Source organism: Periplaneta americana, chromosome 16 (assembly GCF_040183065.1).
Source record: "Periplaneta americana isolate PAMFEO1 chromosome 16, P.americana_PAMFEO1_priV1, whole genome shotgun sequence".
NCBI classification, from domain to species: domain Eukaryota; kingdom Metazoa; phylum Arthropoda; class Insecta; order Blattodea; family Blattidae; genus Periplaneta; species Periplaneta americana.
In genome coordinates, this window is record NC_091132.1 from 161,197,845 (window position 1) to 161,217,441 (window position 19,597).

At 35.6% G+C, this 19,597-nt stretch overlaps 1 protein-coding gene across 2 annotated transcripts; it reads left to right on the plus strand.

The window, feature by feature from the left end:
- The first annotated feature begins 605 nt into the window (after nucleotides 1–605).
- On the plus strand, nucleotides 606–19,175 carry LOC138691634 (zinc finger protein 587B-like). Of its 2 annotated transcripts, XR_011329931.1 has the most exons (7): nucleotides 606–649; nucleotides 6,534–6,630; nucleotides 6,761–6,966; nucleotides 8,968–9,102; nucleotides 10,954–11,036; nucleotides 17,038–17,933; nucleotides 18,608–19,175. XR_011329931.1 is itself a non-coding variant. In XM_069813805.1 (6 exons), the coding sequence occupies exons 3-6, from the start codon at nucleotides 6,853–6,855 to the stop codon at nucleotides 17,504–17,506; spliced, it is 801 nt and encodes a 266-aa protein (XP_069669906.1). In that variant the 5' UTR covers nucleotides 606–649; nucleotides 6,534–6,630; nucleotides 6,761–6,852; the 3' UTR covers nucleotides 17,507–19,175. The 2 variants fall into 2 exon arrangements, 1 of the variants encoding a protein (XP_069669906.1); XM_069813805.1 differs by having other exon boundaries at nucleotides 17,038–19,175.
- Nucleotides 19,176–19,597: the final 422 nt, after the last annotated feature.

Consider the following 19,597-nt stretch of genomic DNA (forward strand, 5'->3'; position numbering starts at 1 on the left):
CAACAACAACACACATACACAACACATCCAACCACCCAACACAACACAAACAAGCTGCATTCCGAACAATGATACAGTACATGCGTACTAGAACCAGAGTCGTTTCTCCATTTCGTCACATATTGCAAGCATGTCTGTATGAGACTGTAAGGAAAAAACTTCCAATCCAGACTAAATCCAACAATATGATAGGAACGAAAATCAGCTGTCACGGCTAATATGCCCTGAAATGAGGACATTTTGATGCATGTGCAAATTATGTCGGGACGTTGGACGCAATGGTCAAAATCTTGGACTCTCCAGGAAAAAACGGGGCAGTTTGCAAGCCTACTACCCCTACGTGTGAAAAAAACAGTTACTGACTCTTGGATTTTACCGATAAGCTATTATCAGCTGTTACTATTAATTAATATTAAAAAACAATATTAGAAGAAAAATAATCATCCAAAAAATAATAATTGCAAAGAGAAGTAAAACATGAAATTACAGCCATTCTGAATCTAGAAAATCTGTCTGAACACGGCCGCCTTGAAAATACTTTATTACGGCTCTTGTCAGCCGTGACCAGTGTCGCCAACAGGGTGGTTTTTGCAGTGGGAAATCTAAAGGATATTGAAATATGAAATGCGCACAAACTGTGCAGGAGTGTGTTAGTGGATTCCACTTTAGTTCTTGCTGTATTCGATTATTGGTTTGTCAAGCTTCTTGCACTGGGTGATGTGGTCAATGAGCACAGAATGCATAGAGTAGACATGAACAGCTTGAAGGTGAAGCCGATTTTGTGGACAGTCGCCATTATGATGCTACCAAAACATTGGGCTCCCGGTTAGCACATGGGCAGTTGATTGTAATGTTGCATCGTTGTTTTAATTAATAAATGAACTAATTTAAATATGCCTACATGTGCTGCGTATGGCTGCACAAACAGGTTTTCAAAAAAAATTCTGGAATAACTTTTCACAGGTAAATATGCATGTGTGAAATGTACTTATTACCGGTAGATAATGAATGATTTAGCCTAGGTTAGTCGGTTAGATTCATATTTTTCACGTATTAGTTTGATTAAGAGAAAGGATTAGTGCATTGATATTATTTAATTAATTTTTATAATCACTAAATCAGACTTACACCTTGCAGACTTAGCATTTACGAGCGAAACAAACCTAACAACCCAAGTTGGAAGTTTGTGTTGCATGCTATAGAAAATGGGTGTACCGAGGTTTCTCTTCAACCAAATGCACGTATTCGTTTGATGAAGAAAAAGAACTAGTGTATTAATATTATTGTAATTAATTTTTATAATCACGAAATCAGATGATAATGAGGTTGCTAACAGCTGCTGTCTTAAAGCAATCAAAAAGGTACATCACACAACTTATATTTTTTTCAAGATTATAATCCTAACAGTCTCTGAAAAAGAAAATTATATGTACGCACTTTTAACACTGGTAAGCTAGGACCTATCCGGAAACTCGTACAAAAGTAGCTTCATTAACTCTGTCGTGATCTAACTTGACCCACTTGGTAATAAAACTTCACTTTTGTTCGCCGTTATAATCTAATTATATAGGCCTACTATAAACGAAGAGCCTATCAGATATATGGTTAAGAGTATTCCACTTTTTCTCTAAACAAAATCGGGACAGCTATACGAAATACTGGCAAAAGGAAGAGAATGATAATTTGCGTTAAGAAGCAAGTTGCATTATTATCCTCCAGGAAATTAGGGACATATGGAATTCCTATTATCATAAGATCTTCTATAACGTAATAGCTATTTTGCAATGTTTTGGTAGCAACAAGATGGCGTCAGGTCCATCAAACCGGCTTCACTCCGTCAAATGGTATTAAGATGCTAGTGTCTACTCTATGTATTCTGTGCTCGTTGGATGTGGTATCGATCGCAGGTTAGGTCGCACAGTTCACATATACACTCTGGATTGCGATCGTGGTAAATGTTTGATTTACAGAGCTTGTGGTGGTAGCCATGTACTGCCATGGAGATGACAAAGTGGCGAAGTTCTTGATCCGTGTCCGTCCATGATCGGTTTACTATTGCTTCCGTTGAGTAGAACTCCAGCCATATCTCATTTCGTTTCTCTTCCCTTTCTTCCAATAATTTTGCCCAACAGTTTGTGGCAGGCAGGGAGAACTCTAGACGCAGGTCTTCTATCAGAAATGTCTCTTTTGCGAGCTCGTAGACTAGTCTGGAGCGTGTGTATTTAGACACACCCAGTGCGGCTTTCAGGAATCGTGCTTTCACTGCTTCTAAGGTACGAAGGTCGGTCTTATTCAGTTTTTCCCATATTAACTCGATCCCGTAGGTGAGGATGGGGACTATTTTCGTTCTGAAGAGTGCCATAGCTGAACTTAGGGAGAGTCTACTCAGTGATCTGATATCGTATGTAGCCTTTGTAGCTGCTGCCGCTCTGGATTTGACGTGGATTCTGAAAGACGTCATTGTTGTCTGTAGGGTCATGCCGAGATATTTGAATGAATTTGTCATGTGTATAGGTTCGTTCTTCTGCAGCATTCTGTCATTAGTTGATATTCGTCCGCCTTTTCGGAAAGTCATCTGCACGGTTTTCTCTAGGTTGATCTGTAGTTCGTTTTCCTCAGCCCATTTCTCCAGTGCCTTAGTTGCTTTTTGCAGCTCGTTTGCGTCATGTGATCCAATGACCATGTCGTCGGCATAGATGTATATTTTCACTTCCTCCGCTTCCTGTCGTATTCTGCTGACTGAATCATATGTGGCAATGTTGAACAACAGGGGACTGAGTGGATCTCCCTGCAACACTCCGTTGGTCTGGGTAATTTCTTCTGATATGCTGATGTTGTCAGAGACTCGGACCGTGTTATTCCTTAGTATAATCTGAATCAGTGTTATTAGTTCTTTATTCTCTCCTGTCATTGCCTCAAGTTTTGATGAGATGTTCCTATTGAGTGTGTCAAAGGCTTTGGTTTAGTCAATAGAGACCGTGTGGAATTTGCCACGGGGAAATCTTAGAGCATCTTCTATGTCTCCGATCAGGTTTCGAACTGCTTGTAGTGTGTTTCGTCCTGCTCTGAAACCGAATTGTTCGTCAGGAATTTTGTGGTCTGTTTCTCTTGTGAGACGTTTTGTTATTAGTTTGGTCAGGATTTTGAAAATGTTGTTTTCCAAGGCTATTCCTCTGTATTGGTTCGGGTCGCCTGGATCGCCTTTTCCTTTGTGTAGCACCTTCAAGTCGACGATCTCCATCCAGTTGGTATGTTGCTCATTCTTAGGCAGAGGTTTAAGAGATCTGTGATGACTTGGAGAAGTAGATTGGCTGAAGTTTTGATGTGCTCGTTGAAGATCCCGTCCGGGCCGGCCGCCTTGTTGTTCTTTAGGTTCCTTATGGTGTCCTGTACTTCGTCTGTTGTAAAAGGGTGTGTGTTAGTATGGTCTCTGTCTATAGTCTTCGTTGTGTATGCAGCTGCGTTCTTCCCTTGATTAAGTATGTTAGCGAAGTGCTCCTCCCAGGTGGTCATGTCTATTTGTCCTATGGTTTGAGATTTTCTGGGCTTCAAAGCCACGTGGGGGTCTCTCTTGGCTTCCTCCACCATCCTAACTGCTTCGGATTCGATGAAGTCCTTCCGTTTCTGTTTCAGTAGGGTTTTGTATTTTCTTCTGGATTCGCAGTAGGTTCTTAGAGCCACTTGGTTATCTGTGGTTTTTGCGATGTGCAACTTCTCTAATACTTTTCTCCTCTCATGGTAGCATTCCCCGTCGAACCACTTTTGGGCTCTTCTTTTTGACCTGGGCACGGTGGCATCTTTGATCAGCTCTTCTAGGGTTATTGCGGCAGCGTCTAGGTTGTGTTCTTTTATCAGTTTGTTAATTTCGTCGAGTTTATCCGTGTTTCTATTAATCGCGTTCTCGTCTAGTTTCCTTGAAGAGGGGTCTCCGGAATGGGATGGTTTGTAGGCTTTGTCTGACCGTGAATAGAGAAGCTTGCTATTATTGGGCAGTGCTTTTTTAGCGGTGTTCCTGCTGTGTTGTAACACACCCTGTGTTCTGTAAGGTTGAGTTCAGGGCCTTTGTAGAAAATGAGGTCTATGGTACTGCTGCCATTGTGCGCGAAACATGTTTTGTTGTCTCTTTTGTTAAGGAGCTTGAATCCTTCCTCTTTCATCAGATTTAGTAATTCGTCGCTTCTGTGGTCGGCGAGGTCTATCCTGCAGTTCATATCTCCTGCAACTATTATGTTGCGACCTGGGTTCGCTTGAGCCAATGCCGTCATGATTGTCGATATGATGTCTTCTATTGGAGTTCGGGGTTCGAAATAGTGACCAATCAGGGTTAGGTTTTCAGAATTGATTACTATCGTGTCCTGGTCTTGGTATGTGTTTAGTATTTTCCCGATTGACGGTTTGTAGTAACAGGAGATTCCCCGTATAGGTCTTCCTCTCGGTCCTTGTGTTGCGTTGACGTGCGTTGCGTAGAATCCAGGGATGTCTATGTTGTCAGTCATAAAAGTCTCGGTAACAATAAGTACGTCTCGTTTTGCTAGAAGCTCGTTTGGGGCTAGCTCTAGAATGCTCTTCAGCCCTTCTACGTTCCGTAGGAGGAAGTTAATCTTCGAGTCTTGCGCCGGTTCTTTGGGGGCGAAAGAATCGGTATCGTCTAACTATAACTCCCTCTGGCCAACACTCTGGGGCGTCGATTTTTGATAAGTCGTTGAGGGGTATGCCTACCTTGTAGGCTTTAAGTGTTCCTTTTGTTTGTAGCTCCTCGCATTCCACTATGTTCGTTATATTCAGCTTGGTCAGGTGTCTCTTGATTTTCTCTTGTGTTGTAGTCTGGTGTAGTCTTCCGATATATAGCCACGCTCTACGAGTCCCGCCTTGTAGTTCGTTTTCGGTTTTCTCCGCTCCTTTTTCGGTGTTGATCTGTTTTGTGCCTACGATAGTTGGGGTCTTTATTTTTAAACTGTTTACTCCGTTTCTTTTCACCGCCTCTGTGTATGTATTACATATGTTTACGGTGTGTTGATCTGTCGTATCTGTGGCGTTTTCGGTACTTGTATCGTTGTTTGACATGGGTAGTATTTCGTTTTGGGGCATTGGAGTTTCCTCATGTCTTGTGGTTGTGATCTCCTGGCTCTGCTTGGTGTTGTGATATGTTGCCGATGGCTCCGATGTTGAAGCTGGCTCTTTTTGGTCCTCTCGGTTACGCTCCACTTGGGAGATGCCCGTCGAACTTTGTCTCCCTATTCTGGGATCCGTCTTTCTTATTTCTTCGGCCACCGTCATTTTGATAATTTCCTTTAGGTTTCCCTCCCTGCCTCGTATTGTGCTCTCTGTTACATGATTTAGAGCCTCTTTAACTCCTTCTGATACCGTCTCTCTCATTTCTCCCCTGAGATTTTCAAATTGGATCGTAAGTGTCTTTACGGATCTTACGAGTTCTTCTAGTATCCCTTTCTCATTGCGAGATAGTTCGCAGATCCACATAAGACACGTTGAAGGTTTTTCTATAGCTTTCATGTCGCCTTGTGTCATTGCAGTGCATTTAGCGTGGAACCAGCCGTTGCAGCCGCCTTCACATCCAAATACGTTCTCATTTTCTAGTGTTTCTTTGCATTTGTTGCATTTCTACTTCCTGTCTTCGTCTAGTTGTTTTTTTCTACCAGTGTGGGCGCCATTAGCGTCGGTAGGTCCAGGCATGAATGATCTTTTGTGTTCTTTGTACTGTCGAATCGTGGAGTCGATTTGTCTTCTAAGGCTATTCTCTTTGGAAACTGAGCACTGTCACCAACCTAACGTTTGTCTCGATATGATCTTTGGGATGCACTCGAAAGATGGCGCTGGCTAGGTGCGCATGTGACTGTGCGGTTACTGAATGTTTTACCTATGTTCTGGGTAGCATTACTTGTAGATAACATTTTTGCAATCGCTAATGACCACTCGCTACTTCTTGCACACGTTTCCATACACTTTGAAATAACACATCTTGAGCAAAATACGATTCCGGGCACTATACATTTGCTACGCGCTCATATATCGATATCCGGTGCTTCAGGGAAATACACAATACAATACAATGTAAATCTAAAGGATATTGGTGTGAAGTTTTTGAGTCGTTTATAAAGATCCTTCAGATATGAACCCTTTCAAAGAAATAGCCGAATTCGCCCTATTTTAAATATATAATATACATCTAAAAATCCAGTGCGCTTAATGCTATATTTAGTGTTTTTATAAGCGTTTAGTGTATTTCTGCTAACTGGTGTTGGCAACTCTGGCCCAAACTTTCTTGAATCATAACAAAGAGTTTGTAATTATTACAAACTCTTTGAATCATAACGATAATTGGAAAGCAGTGTTGCCAACTGGACGGAAATTCCGTCGAAATTGACGGAATTTCAACGTAGTGGACGGGAAAAAAATGGCTTTGACGGGTGACGGATTTTCTGGCGGGAATAACGATTTTCATCGTCTTTTGACATTTTTTGCTGCTGTCATTTTTAATTGTTTCATTTTTGGGAGATTTTACTTTTTATTTGAAGAGTCCTGCCTGTTCCGTACTATGTTTAAGAATGTCCTGTTTCAAATTTGCTCGTAACCAAGTCAATGTTGACGAATAATTATTTTAATCAAGAATTAGTAAGTATGTTGTGTTAAAGTTGCTTGTATGTATATTGGGTATTATTATTATTATTATTATTATTATTATTATTATTATTATTAATATTATTATTTTTTTTAATTTTGACGGATTCTGACGGATTTCCAGATGTTATACTGACGGGGACACATTTCATGTGTTGGCAACACTGTTGGAAAGATGCAACAGTTAAATGATTGTTATACATAAGTTTACGTAAGATGTCTTATTACTCCGAAGAATATTTGGACCAGGGACATGCTCTCACTCAAGAGGTGAAAGTTGATAAAGATCCAATGCCAATTTCATTCCCAGTGTTGAAAAATGAACCAGAGGTGAGTGGAACGCAAGGATGCGTTGTGTTTTTCGAATGCTTATTTTGTATTTTGATTATGACAGACACTATCTCTTTATAACATTACTTGGAGTGCTTTTTAGTGTATGATAGGGATAGAAGAAATTTGATGACAATATATTTGTTATTTATTATGTTGTAGCGAAGTCTAATGTTGAAATGTTATCTGGTTTTATATTTCAAATTTAAAAACGACGTTACAGATTACACCTTATTCATAATGTTTGCCAAGCTACACATTCCCGCAATGTAGGTATTTGATATTATGCTTAAGGTCACGAATTCATTTTCATTTTATTCTCTTTATGACAATAAATATTTTTTCGCTTTCAAGTGATAAGTCAAACATAGAAAAGGAGGGTAAGGGTGTTTGAGAATATTTTCTTTGTTTCAACCATATAAATTACTTGGAATGCATAAAAAGCAACATATATTTCTCTAAAATATAGTGTAATAGCATAAATAAATTTAAAACAATGATTATGAGACACTTGAGACATAATTCACTTGCGAGTTAAATATTGCGAAATTCTTGTACATTCATTAAGCTCGATTCAATAATTTTCAGTTGCACCGCACGGATATTTTGATATGTTGCAATTAAAGGTTATGTTTACTGTACCAATATTTCAGTATTCACATTTATACATTATAATTAAGCATTAAGTTACGTTTAATAACTTGTAAATGCAATTTTTGTCTATTTCAGTTCTATTTATTCGTTACTTACGGTACTCCAATCTGAAGTCTGATTAATGTACAATGTTAGTAGGCTAAACTAGCGCAGAAGTAGTTCGTTTGTACTCATACTCCTTGCATATACTGATCTGGAACAGGTTAGGTTTGGTTAGTTTTGGCTTTTATTAAGCCTTGCTTATACGATCACCTGCACCTCCTCAAAAAATCTCCTATAAATTCAACGATTTTCACTTCTGAAATCGCAGGAACTACCTCAGCGCTAGTTCTACCGCTATATGAGTGCCGCCATATTTTTCCTTCGGACACTTGGACTATATTGAAATACGGAAAGCTTACAGCGCTATTACTAGAGCAACTAGATTTACAAAGTCTCCAATGCCCTGCCTTTACATATATTGGCCTATGTTATCACAGTCTAGTATATACAGTCGCGAAGCTTAATACGTAGTAAATATGCAAAGATTAGGTAGTTGCTCACCACTAGGGTCGCTTGTATCGCCTCATTACCGGCAATGCAAAATAGTACCGTCACAGTCTATTGTTCCTAGCACCCTTAAAACTCAAGCTTCGTGACTATATATATTAGACTGTGATGTTATGTCATATGGAAATTGTATGTTATTATTTATATTCCTATATTCGCAATTATATATTATAATTAAGCATAATGTCTTATATGATACGCCGCACATTCATTTTGTCTCTATTTTAATACTACAATCGAGTACGTACTGAATTATTGTATTTATCTACTTCCTAAGAGATGAAGTAACGTAATCGTACGTAGTACACTAATTTCATAGGCGAGGTATGGTAAAATTTTCTGTCTGCAATTAAGGAAGGTAGATGTGCTAAATTAAAATCACAATATAAATACTTTTTTATTAAACCTCAAAATAGCTTCCATTCTAAACTTGAAATGTTGAGGTGAATAGATTATGTTCACATGTAAAATTCTCTTCACATTAAAATAGCACAGTTTTGTAGTTATTTCTGCATCAAATTATGCAATAAGAAGTAAACGGAACTTATGGACACATTACACTAAATAAAACTTAGCAATGATACGCAATAAAGTTATAATATAATATTTCACTGAGCTCCATACACTGAAATAGAAAACCCGAACATACATTATCGTCTGCTCGGCAAAGGGGTTGTACTGAGATGATAGTAGCGATCCTGGTGGTCAGCAACTATCTATATATGCTTCGCAACTGTATATACTAAACTGTGCTAACACCATATAATAAATTGCTCAAGATGTCTCTTGGTACTGCAGGACCGGACTTTCTTGGATCAGCTTGTGACTGGTTCAAAGCAGGAATATGTGAACCAGAGTCATGAACTCACTTCTGAGATAAAAGTTGAAGATCCAGTGGCAATTTCCTTTCCTGTAGTGAAACGTGAACCTGAGGTGAGTGCAGCACAAGGAATGCACTCTGTTCTTCTTGTGTTTTGATTGTCAGATCCGCTACCTCTTTACAACAGTGTTTGCAGTGCCTTTTACTTTACGATAGAGACAGAAAAACACTTATCACAATTTAGTGTTACGAGATATGTCATATTGCAGGGAAATAATTCTGGAGTAGTATCTCGGTTTGTTTTAGTTATGAAAACGTAATTGCTTGTTGCATAATCTATGGTATTTGAGGACACTGCTTTTTGTGTACTCTGTGTCGTTGTCTAAAATTCTTAATACATTTTACCCTTTCCAAGTAAAAGATTTTGCTTTAGTTGTATGTACATACATTATCTCGTGACTTCATTTTTTCATCTTTTCTTTTTATGTATTTACGTAGTTGCAATGTATCTTTTGTAGAATATTATCTTACGCATAGAGAGAAGATATTTTGTAAGTTTACGATAAATTATATAGCTGATTTTGAGTGGATTGCAGAATAGGTTCTAAATTTTGCAAAATGTTGTGATATATACATGTAGATACAGCATACATGAAACTGTTGTATATTTTATTTACTCTTATTCTGTCAGTGAACTGTAATTAATTTTAGTACAGGTAGAGAAACGTAAATTTTGAAACTTCATTTTGCCAATTCTAAAATCATTAGAAATAACATTGTATTTGAATTTCCTTTACTTCTTATGACTAGACTACAACTTAGTTAAAATTCTCGGGAAAGGTATGAAGTTCACAAAATTGTTCAACGAATTATTCTAACCAATTTTTTCTCTACGATATAATAATCAGTATTGCCATAGCAAAGGAATCTTTGTGTACTGGAGCTTTAATATAATTGTATTCTTTATGGTTTTGCCTGGCAGAAATTATGGAGCAAAATCCACCAAATTCGTGACTAGAAATTATTGAATTATTGGTTCATAGAAAATTTCTTCTATTATAAGTAGTTAAATAGTTACTCTATAACAGACATTTTCCACCAGAGTGGCTGTGAATTCTCAAATGGTCCATTGGTGTGCTACAGAATATCAAATATGGCACAAGCCAACATTCAGTGAACAAAGTGTGGGTGTGCAACCAACAGAGAAGAGAATGACAGATGCGCATCTAGGATGGCCAAACTAGTGAACAGCCAACTTTAAAATCTATCGTATTTTACTTGTTTCTATGAAATGAAATGTTTCCTGCATAAGATATCTTATCAAAACACATAATAATATTGTATCTTCTCGTATCTTCTAAATATAAAATTAAGAAAACATTCATAAAATGGTAAGTTTGGCACTGATATTGCATTGGAATAATTTTCTGGCATTAAATTTTGCATTTCTATCATAAACTTAAAAAAAATACAAAAGTTATGTTAGTTTAGTTTGTGAATAATAAGTATATTGTTTCTGTCCTCAACATTTTTGCACCATGCACCTTTTCACCATTCATCATATTATCATTCCTCCATATGTTGACTAAAAATAAGTCATATAAAATTTAAAATATTTTATTTTATATACTAATGCATATACATTTATCTCATTTATTTGTATTTTATAGTACCGGTACTCATTCCCTTCTAAAACCTTCAAAATTCCTCTTCTGCTTGGGGAAATGAGCTTTAGATTATATGACTGTGATGCACGATTTTATATTACACCTTTCTGTGCCACATGTTGAAAAAGGTTCTAGAACGCAGATCTAAGAAAAATTTGCCCCAAGAATTGTATTCTATTAACTAAAATTCTACTTGGCCTGATATGATTTAAAAGCCGTTCTGTGGCATCTAAATTCGATGCGCTTTTCTTAATGTAAATTGTGCTATTTTTTGTTTTATTTGCTGTGTATTTCTAGGAAGAGCAGACTGACTCGGACACAGTGAATGAGGAGCCACGAATAGAATTGACAGCAGAGGACAACGAGGTTTTGATGGAAAGGTGAGTGTGATGGGCGAGTCTTCACGCAGAGAGTTCATTGTGTTTGAAATGTCTTTTAATTTGACTGTCCAGGGGCCCTTTTCACAATCCTTACAAATTGCAAATTAACAATTTACAAATAACAAGGAAAAGATTACAAATGCTTTAAACTTGTATTTCACAGTGCTACCTTATTAGTTTGTAAAGTTTGACGAACTTTACAAAATCAGCTAAAGAAATTTACAAATATGCATTACTGGTTACATAACATCGCCAACGACAGTTTACAAAAATCGCTAAGGAGCATAGCTAAAGTCGCTGTATTTTTACTACTATCGATACATATGTTTATATTTTGTACTAAAATAGATTATTCTAAGCTTGCTGATTCATATTTCACCATCAGAAAATATGAAGTATTGTTAAAGAAAATTAAAAGTATTTAGATTGTTATATATTGGCGACAGTGGAATTTCATGTGATGAGATTGGTCGAGTATACCAATACGTCTATTACGTAAATGACCAAAGTTAGCACCAAATTCAGTCATATAAGTAAATAACAGATTTATTTCACGTACAAATATGCAATTGATAAAATAATTATGATGTCTAACTACAAAATCAGGTTCATTTTTTGTGCTGATCCATCCATATTTATTAATGTTGCATCCATAACCTCACAAACATTAGTGATCCCAGCAGCACCATAAAAATTCTGTGCTATAGTAAATAACATTTCGGTGATCAAAACCCTGCCCCGAATTTAACTCTTAACAACATCAACTACCCTGTGGACACTTTTGCACACTGATATCTTAGAAATTCTGTACTTATCTGCTAATGCTCAGGATTGAAATAATCAAACAAAACATTCAAATAATATATATAAATTCTATAGGGTCTTGTCGTCCCGATTTAATTTCTTTTGGTTTAATTCTCTTGAGATTATGAATTTGTGTATTAATAATTATAGCAAGAGAATTAATTTTTCGTTATAATTATTATAGAATTTTTTTTATTTGTTGTAATTATATTTTAACTATTATGTTTTATTGCTCACTTTTCCCTTTTGGATGTTGGATATGATGTCCCATATGTTGTAGAAGCAATTCCAGCGAAACGGGACTCGAAACGACTTCAGAAAACCGCGTAGGTAATGTCGTTATTGCATTATTGTATTATTTATTTTTGGTGCAGAGAACTTCTTTTTTAAGTGCGATTATTTATTAAATACAGTCTTCGTATATAAATACGTACTTACGCGGTATTCTGAAGTATAGCGCTGGACTCATTCCAAACTTTTGATTAAATTCATACAATGATACGAACGTGTTATTAATTCTTGGCCGGAAAAATTTACGTATACGTCATCTTTTGATTAGGCCTAAATTCAGTATCTTCGTCTGAGTCATTAGAATTCTTTAATAACATCAAACTTGCCTTAGTTTAATTCTTAATATTATCCATTTACTCAAAAATTAATTTAATAAGTATTTCTTTATTGTATTTATGCATAATTTGTTGCAATATTATACTTTACACATCTCAGAGGTATTGTAGAAAATATGCTAATTTTACAAGTAAAGTTTACACGTTTGTAAAATTACCCTTCATTGTGAAACAGAATAATTGTAAAGTGAGTAAAATTTAATTTGTAAAGATTTGATTTCCTTTGTAAAGTTCAACATTATAAACAAAGATTGTGAAACAGAAGTTTACAATTTACAAGCAAAGTTTACAATTTACAAAGCTTGTAAACTTAGTGAAACACGCCCCAGAAGCAGCTTCAGAAGAACTGTCTGTCTGAATCATCCAGCAATAATCAGTCATCACATTCGCACTGCACTTCCCTTGGTATCTGGTTACCATAATGTACTGTTAAAACTTCATGTTCTTCACTCAAAATGCGTAGATTTTCAGGAAAAAAAAAAATAGATGGACATGCAAGAAGTGGGCCTTTATAGTCATATTGCAGCTCAAGGTCTCGAAACTCTCCAACTTAATTTGTACAGTTGTTTGTAATTGAATTCTTAATAATTCCGTAGGAAATTATATATTACGGTAATATTATAAGTCCATTCCAAGCGTGTTTCTGCAAAGTGTTAATCATGGTTGCAATGTCACTGTGTAAAATTAATTTGCCTCTTTTATTTAATTATTTACTTGTTTGTCTATTTACTCACTGATTGATTGATTGGTTTATTTATTTACTCATTCATTGATTGATGGATTTATTTATTTATTTATTTATTTATGTTTTTATTTATTTCCTCATTGATTGATTGATAGATTTATTTCTTTATTTATTTATTTAGTTACTCATTAATTGATGGATTTATTTATTTATTTCTTTATTTATGTTTTTATTTATGTATTTATTTATTTATTTATTTACTCATTGATAGATTGATGGTTTTATTTATTTATTTACTTATTTATTTATGTGTTTATTTATGTATTTATTTATTTATTTACTCATTGATTGATTGATGGTTTTATTTAGTTATGCATTTATTTCTGTATTTATTTATTTACTTATTTATTTATTTATTTATTTACTCTGTGATTGATTGATTGATTTATTTATTTGTCTATGTATTTATTTATGTATTTATTTATTTACTTATTTATTTATTTACTCATTGATTGATTGATGGTTTTATTTATTTATTTATTTATGTATGTATTTATTTATTTATTCCTTTGTTTGATTCTTTGTTTATTCGTTCGTTCATCTGTTCATTCGTTCATGCATTGTGGTGTAGTTAAGGTCATCAGTCTTTCACTTCCATAACACCAGATATACTACTCTACTACAATAATACATACAATTGTAGTTGAGCAACGTTTTTTCTCTAATTTATTATTTCTTTCTGTTCGGCCACTGTCTCCTCTTGTAATACATAGACCTGGCCATACTGTCCCATTCACACAAGAAACATGTTGGTGTTGTTATTAACTAATGTATAGCTCTTAGCTGTAAATCGATTAACTCTCGTAACTCTTCAATATATCTCACGGCAACTTATGATTATGAAGTTACAGCATAGCCGCATGCTTCACTGTAAATGACTCCATACTGCAAGTACTACTACTATTATGACTACTAGTGTTCAGACAGGGATGTAGAAAATTTACAGTAATTAAGGTATTGTAGTTGTAGGAGAAATCACAATCACATGAATGAGGCAGTTTATATTATTAGTGCCTGATATACTTCATGCATAATTATAATCAGCAGTAAATTAAGTGTAATGAATTCATATAACATATTCTACAAAAGACAAAGAAATAAGCCATTAAAATTGTTAGGTTGCAATATTTGTGATATATATTTAAGATTTTATAACTATTTGCTTATAAATTAAGAGTACTTCTCGTTAAATTATATAGAATGTTTTTCTAGGCGAAATCGTGGATGAATATATAATAGGATGCGAAACTTACTGAGTTTCCCGTAACACATACTAGAGGCGCTGTTGTAGAAATTGATCTTGCTGCCACCTGTTGGTGAGAGGGGCGTTATTACATCTAGCAGCGCACCAAGTGGCGAAAAGAGTAATTACTCCATGCAGTTAGCAACGCACCTGGTGACGAAAGTGCAGAAAGTATTCCCTCCCATTCTCATCAATATTCATAACTAACCCAATTTAAAATAAAACATTTACATTTTTATTCCTCACAGCGTCTGCTACTGAAAATTCTTACCGGAGCCAACAGGAAGATAAAAGAGACGATCTATTTTACACTACCCAATGAAAATGTAACCAGACAGAGACAAAAAATAAAGCAAAAGGTTAGATAATTGGGATTGTATTCTTTGGGTATTTAGTGTACAGCACAATGGAAAAATCTGCAAAGTACTGCTTAGATAGTTCAAATTATTATATTACTATTACTTTACAATACATTCAAGACTATTTTTATAACGTCCATAAACATCACTGTTTAACATACACTGCTTCTACACACACGTATCACTTTATGTTCACTTATTAGCAAGCTTCTGTCAGCCTTCTCGTCTCGAGCAATATCTCGAATGGATGAATAGAGAACTCTGGGTAATGTACCCAACACGTAGTTCTAATTTTCACCACCCACGACGTTTGGCGCTGATCATCTTATTTCAGCCCCCCGCCGCCAGATGGTGCTGACCGCAGTTTCGCATCCTATTATATATTTATCCATGGCGAAATTATGTTGTATTTGTACCTGAATTATATTGTGTCACGAAACATTGGAAGCATGAACCATATACTGGTATGTGAATACTGGCACACAGACGTTCAAAAATACCTTACCAAATAATCAATAATGAAAATAAATTTGTTGGTGTAAGTGTGGCTTCCATAGTTATTGCTTCTTTGAACAAATGGCCAAGACAATAGTTGGTGTTGTAAATCGTACTGGACAAATATACCCGTATTATAGAAATCAATTTTTAATCCCCCCTCTGCTGATTTTGCAACTACATTGGGTTTAGCGGGAAACCGCTGATATTGTCGGTTATAATAATAATTTATGCTTGACTGCGTCATCATTTTCCCCAACACTTTATAAGTGCCCCAATAATCGTGCAACCTATTGATGACTAGCGATACTGTTTCAAAGTTTGTTTGTATTTTTTTTTATCTTTGCTTCTAAGTTATCCCGTTGCTAAAATGTTCGCTTAAATGATCATAAAATTGTATTTCAGATGTCTTTGAATGTCTGTGTACAAACTCAACAAAAAGGAAAGCTAGTTACTTCCTAAGCTTTTACTTGATTGCTTGTTTGTTGCAATTGCAATGTGTACTTACAATGTTGAAACTCATTTTCTTATATCACAAGAGATCATTTTTCTCTCCTCATGGACCTGCTGCGATTCCTTCACATTCAACGATTATTTTTGGATGTAACATTCTCTATATGAGATAATATTATTTAGCAGTTGCAGTCCTTAAAACTGAAAGTAATAAATTATTTCTTTCAAGCGACTCCTTAGCCAAAGTTTGTTAAGTTTCGTGGAAGAGAGAAACTTGTTACAGTTATACATTCTGTGGAACATTTATATTATCTCTTAATCAAAATTTGTACTTTAATATTTAAACTAGGAAGTAAAAATTGAAGTAATTGAGGATATTGTGATGTCTTCCATGCTCTTTACTCTTTAGCATGAGGTCGGGCAATGCACTGTATTAAATTTGTACTTCCCTATGACGTCTTGCATAACACTGCAGGTTGGAGAGGCGTATCAGGGGAGGTAAGGTTTTTAACACGTGGTGTCCTGGAACGGAATTGAAAAACAGCACGTAATAGAACTGATAACATCGCTGGTTTAGAGGAAAGTGCTGGACATCGCTGTAAATGATTCTGATGTACTTCTTCCTAAAGACTGCATACTGGACAAAATGGCGAAGAAATAATTCCAATTTACTTCAAATGTTAGTAGGTAGTGCTCTTTATAGTAGTTCTACTCAACATATAAAAATGAATGGAATTATTACTAGTTTAACGTTCGCAAGACAATAAATACCAAGTTAGAGATAATACCAATCAGATTTTCTGATGATGACGCTTACTGCGAAATGAAATCTGCAATGTTGCAGTACAGTTTTCTCTCATTTTAAAATGACAAAATTAATAACGGTAAAGATTTTAGACATCAAAAGAATAAAAGATAGAAAAAGTTATAGCACATGTGTAATCTCGAATATCGAAACAATCGAATAAAATAGCATGCTCGAGTCGAAAAAGAATAAAGGAAAGTCACGTGACTGTGGACAGAGAGGCTCATTAAAAATGAAAGCTTACTGAGAGTTGACTAACGTGGTGTAATCCTTATGAAATTTATTGTACAGGTGAAGTCCATATTCTTCAGTCAGTTTTGATACTTGGACCATTACTCATAAATTAGATATGAGCATGTATCTCTAATCGTAATGTACCTCCTCGTGAAATAGGTTTGTTTTGATTTCAATATTCAATAATGGATTGTATACTTGTAACTATTTTATAGACTGATAGTATATTTACTTCAGGATTGCAGCTACGAACGAGAGGACTGTATCAAGAGAATTGGCCATTCTTCCTCTTGAAGAGAACGGGATTCCTAGGAAGTCGGGTTCCTCGGGAAAACCTGTGAGGACTCGTGAAGATGGGAAGCAGTTGGAATTACAATTGTCTAAAATATGTGCCTCGACTGCAAAAAATATGAGCAGTCATTCATCTATGGACGTAAGCAAGAAACCTTTCAACTGCGAAGTTTCTGCTATGTCTTTTTCAAACTCGAAAAGTTTAAGAACTAATGAAAGTCTGCACACCGGGGAAAAGCGATTCAAGTGTGATGTTTGTGGCAGGTGTTTCTTTCTGTCAGGTGATTTAAAAAAACATGAACTCGTGCATAGTGGCGAGAAGCCTCTCAATTGTAAATTTTGTGGTAAGTGCTTTTCATTGAAGACTAATTTAAAAACACATGAACGCCTGCACACCGGCGAAACTCCTTTGTAATGTTTGTGGTAGGAATTACTCTGCTTTGAGTACTCTAAGAGGGCATGAACGTCTGCACAGTGGCGACAAACGTTTTAAATGTGATGTTTGTGGCAAGTGTTTCTCGCGGTCGTCTTGCCTTAAAAGCCATGAACGTGTGCACTCTGGCGAGAAACCTTTTAATTGTGATGTTTGCGGTCAGTGTTTCAGGGAATCTGTTACCTTAAAAGCCCATCAACGTGTGCACTCAGGCGTGAAACCTTTTAAATGTCATGTTTGTGGTAAGTGTTTCACGCAGTCGTCTAGCCTTAAAATGCATGATCGTGTTCACTCTTTCGAAAAACCTTTCAAGTGCGACGTTTATAATAAGAGTTTCCCGCGGTCCGCTAACATAAACTTCATGAACGAGTCCACACTGGCGAGAAACCTTTCAAATATGATGTTTGTGGTAAGTGTTTCACGCAGTCGTCTAACCTTAAAATGCATGAACGCGTCCACGTTGGCGAGAAACCTTTCAAATGAGATGTTTGCAGTAAATGTTACTCGAATTGGGGTCACTTATAAGTTCATGAACCTGTCCACTCTGGGGAGAAACCTTTCAAACGTGATTTTTGTACTAAGTGTTGCTCGCAGCAGGGTGAACTAAAAGCCCTCAAACGCCTGCATACGGGGGTTACACCTTTCAAATATGATATTTGTGGTAAAGGTCGGGTAGTCTTAAAAGCCAATACCAGCTATAGGCGGGAAGCCTTTCAGGCCTGATATTTCAGAAAAATGATGTATTTATTAATTTTTTTTTCTTTTTGGAAAATTATTTTAAATATGTTTTCAAATATACTGATGAAAAAAAAACGACAACTAGAACAGAAGTGCTTTTAAAATACATTGTACAAAGAAAGTGAAAGTTCATTCACTCTTTTCTCTTAAATCTATTTTCACGTATATTTTGTAGCAAGGGTGCATGTTTATCCATCGTGTCTAACTAACTCAGAAATTGAGTAGAATCACTTTCAGTATTATGCTGCACGTATCTAACCAGGTTACCACTAGAATTGACTTCGTAAGAAATTCTGTGTAAACATTTTGTTTTAGTTTAACCTGTGTTTGATGATCTCTTTTCAGAACATGGGAGGACTGATAGAGGAATAAGAATAAAGCTCATGAGATTTGGTGGTGATATGGCGTTATTAGCAGAGTAGTAGATGATACTAAGAGATATCACCATATGGTTAATTATACAGTATGGACACTTCGCGTCGATACTTTGATGTAGCACGACTGATTTCAATGATCTTCAAACCAGTTTGAGCGTGATATTCTCCTTTCTTCCTGTATTTGTCACTGACATCGCACCAGCTAGCATTCGAAACAGCAGTAATATAACACATACAATTAATATATCTAGATACATTATGCACTGAAATTAAATATATTTGACCGATGTAATAATAAATCCGTCATTAACTGTAATATGTACACACTAGAGTTCCTTTACAATGAGAGTTGAGACGTTGACCCCAACAGCAATAAATGAAAATATGTAATGATTTGATGCTGCTGAAAATGGAAGAACAGAACTCCTTTAAGAAGTAAAGCCATATACATGTATTATATTGTATACAAATATTAAATGCATTTGATACATACTTTTTAAAAGTATTATGTTATTTTATAATATAATAAATATATATAAAATATAACAAATTATTAATACAACTTATGTGTCACTGAGCAATAAGGAAAAGCTCTTGAATTTATTTGAAGCAAATTGTTACTGGATTATGCATTAAGGTAGGCGATGATGTTTGGATCCTGTGTCTCAAATCTATTCTCAATTATTATCTTAGCATATGCTCGAATACACTAACCTCTAGCGCTTGAAAGTCGAACTAAACGCCGGGACACGTAAAAACAAACAACACACACACACACACATATATATATATATATATATATATATATATATATATATATATATATATAATGTTTATGCAACGATCACTCTTCAGTAGTCACCAATGAGCTCAAATTTATAAACTGGTCACACAACACCTGTACCTCAATTAGAAGTAATCTTGCAATTATAAATATAAAAAAGAATAATTGCTACTT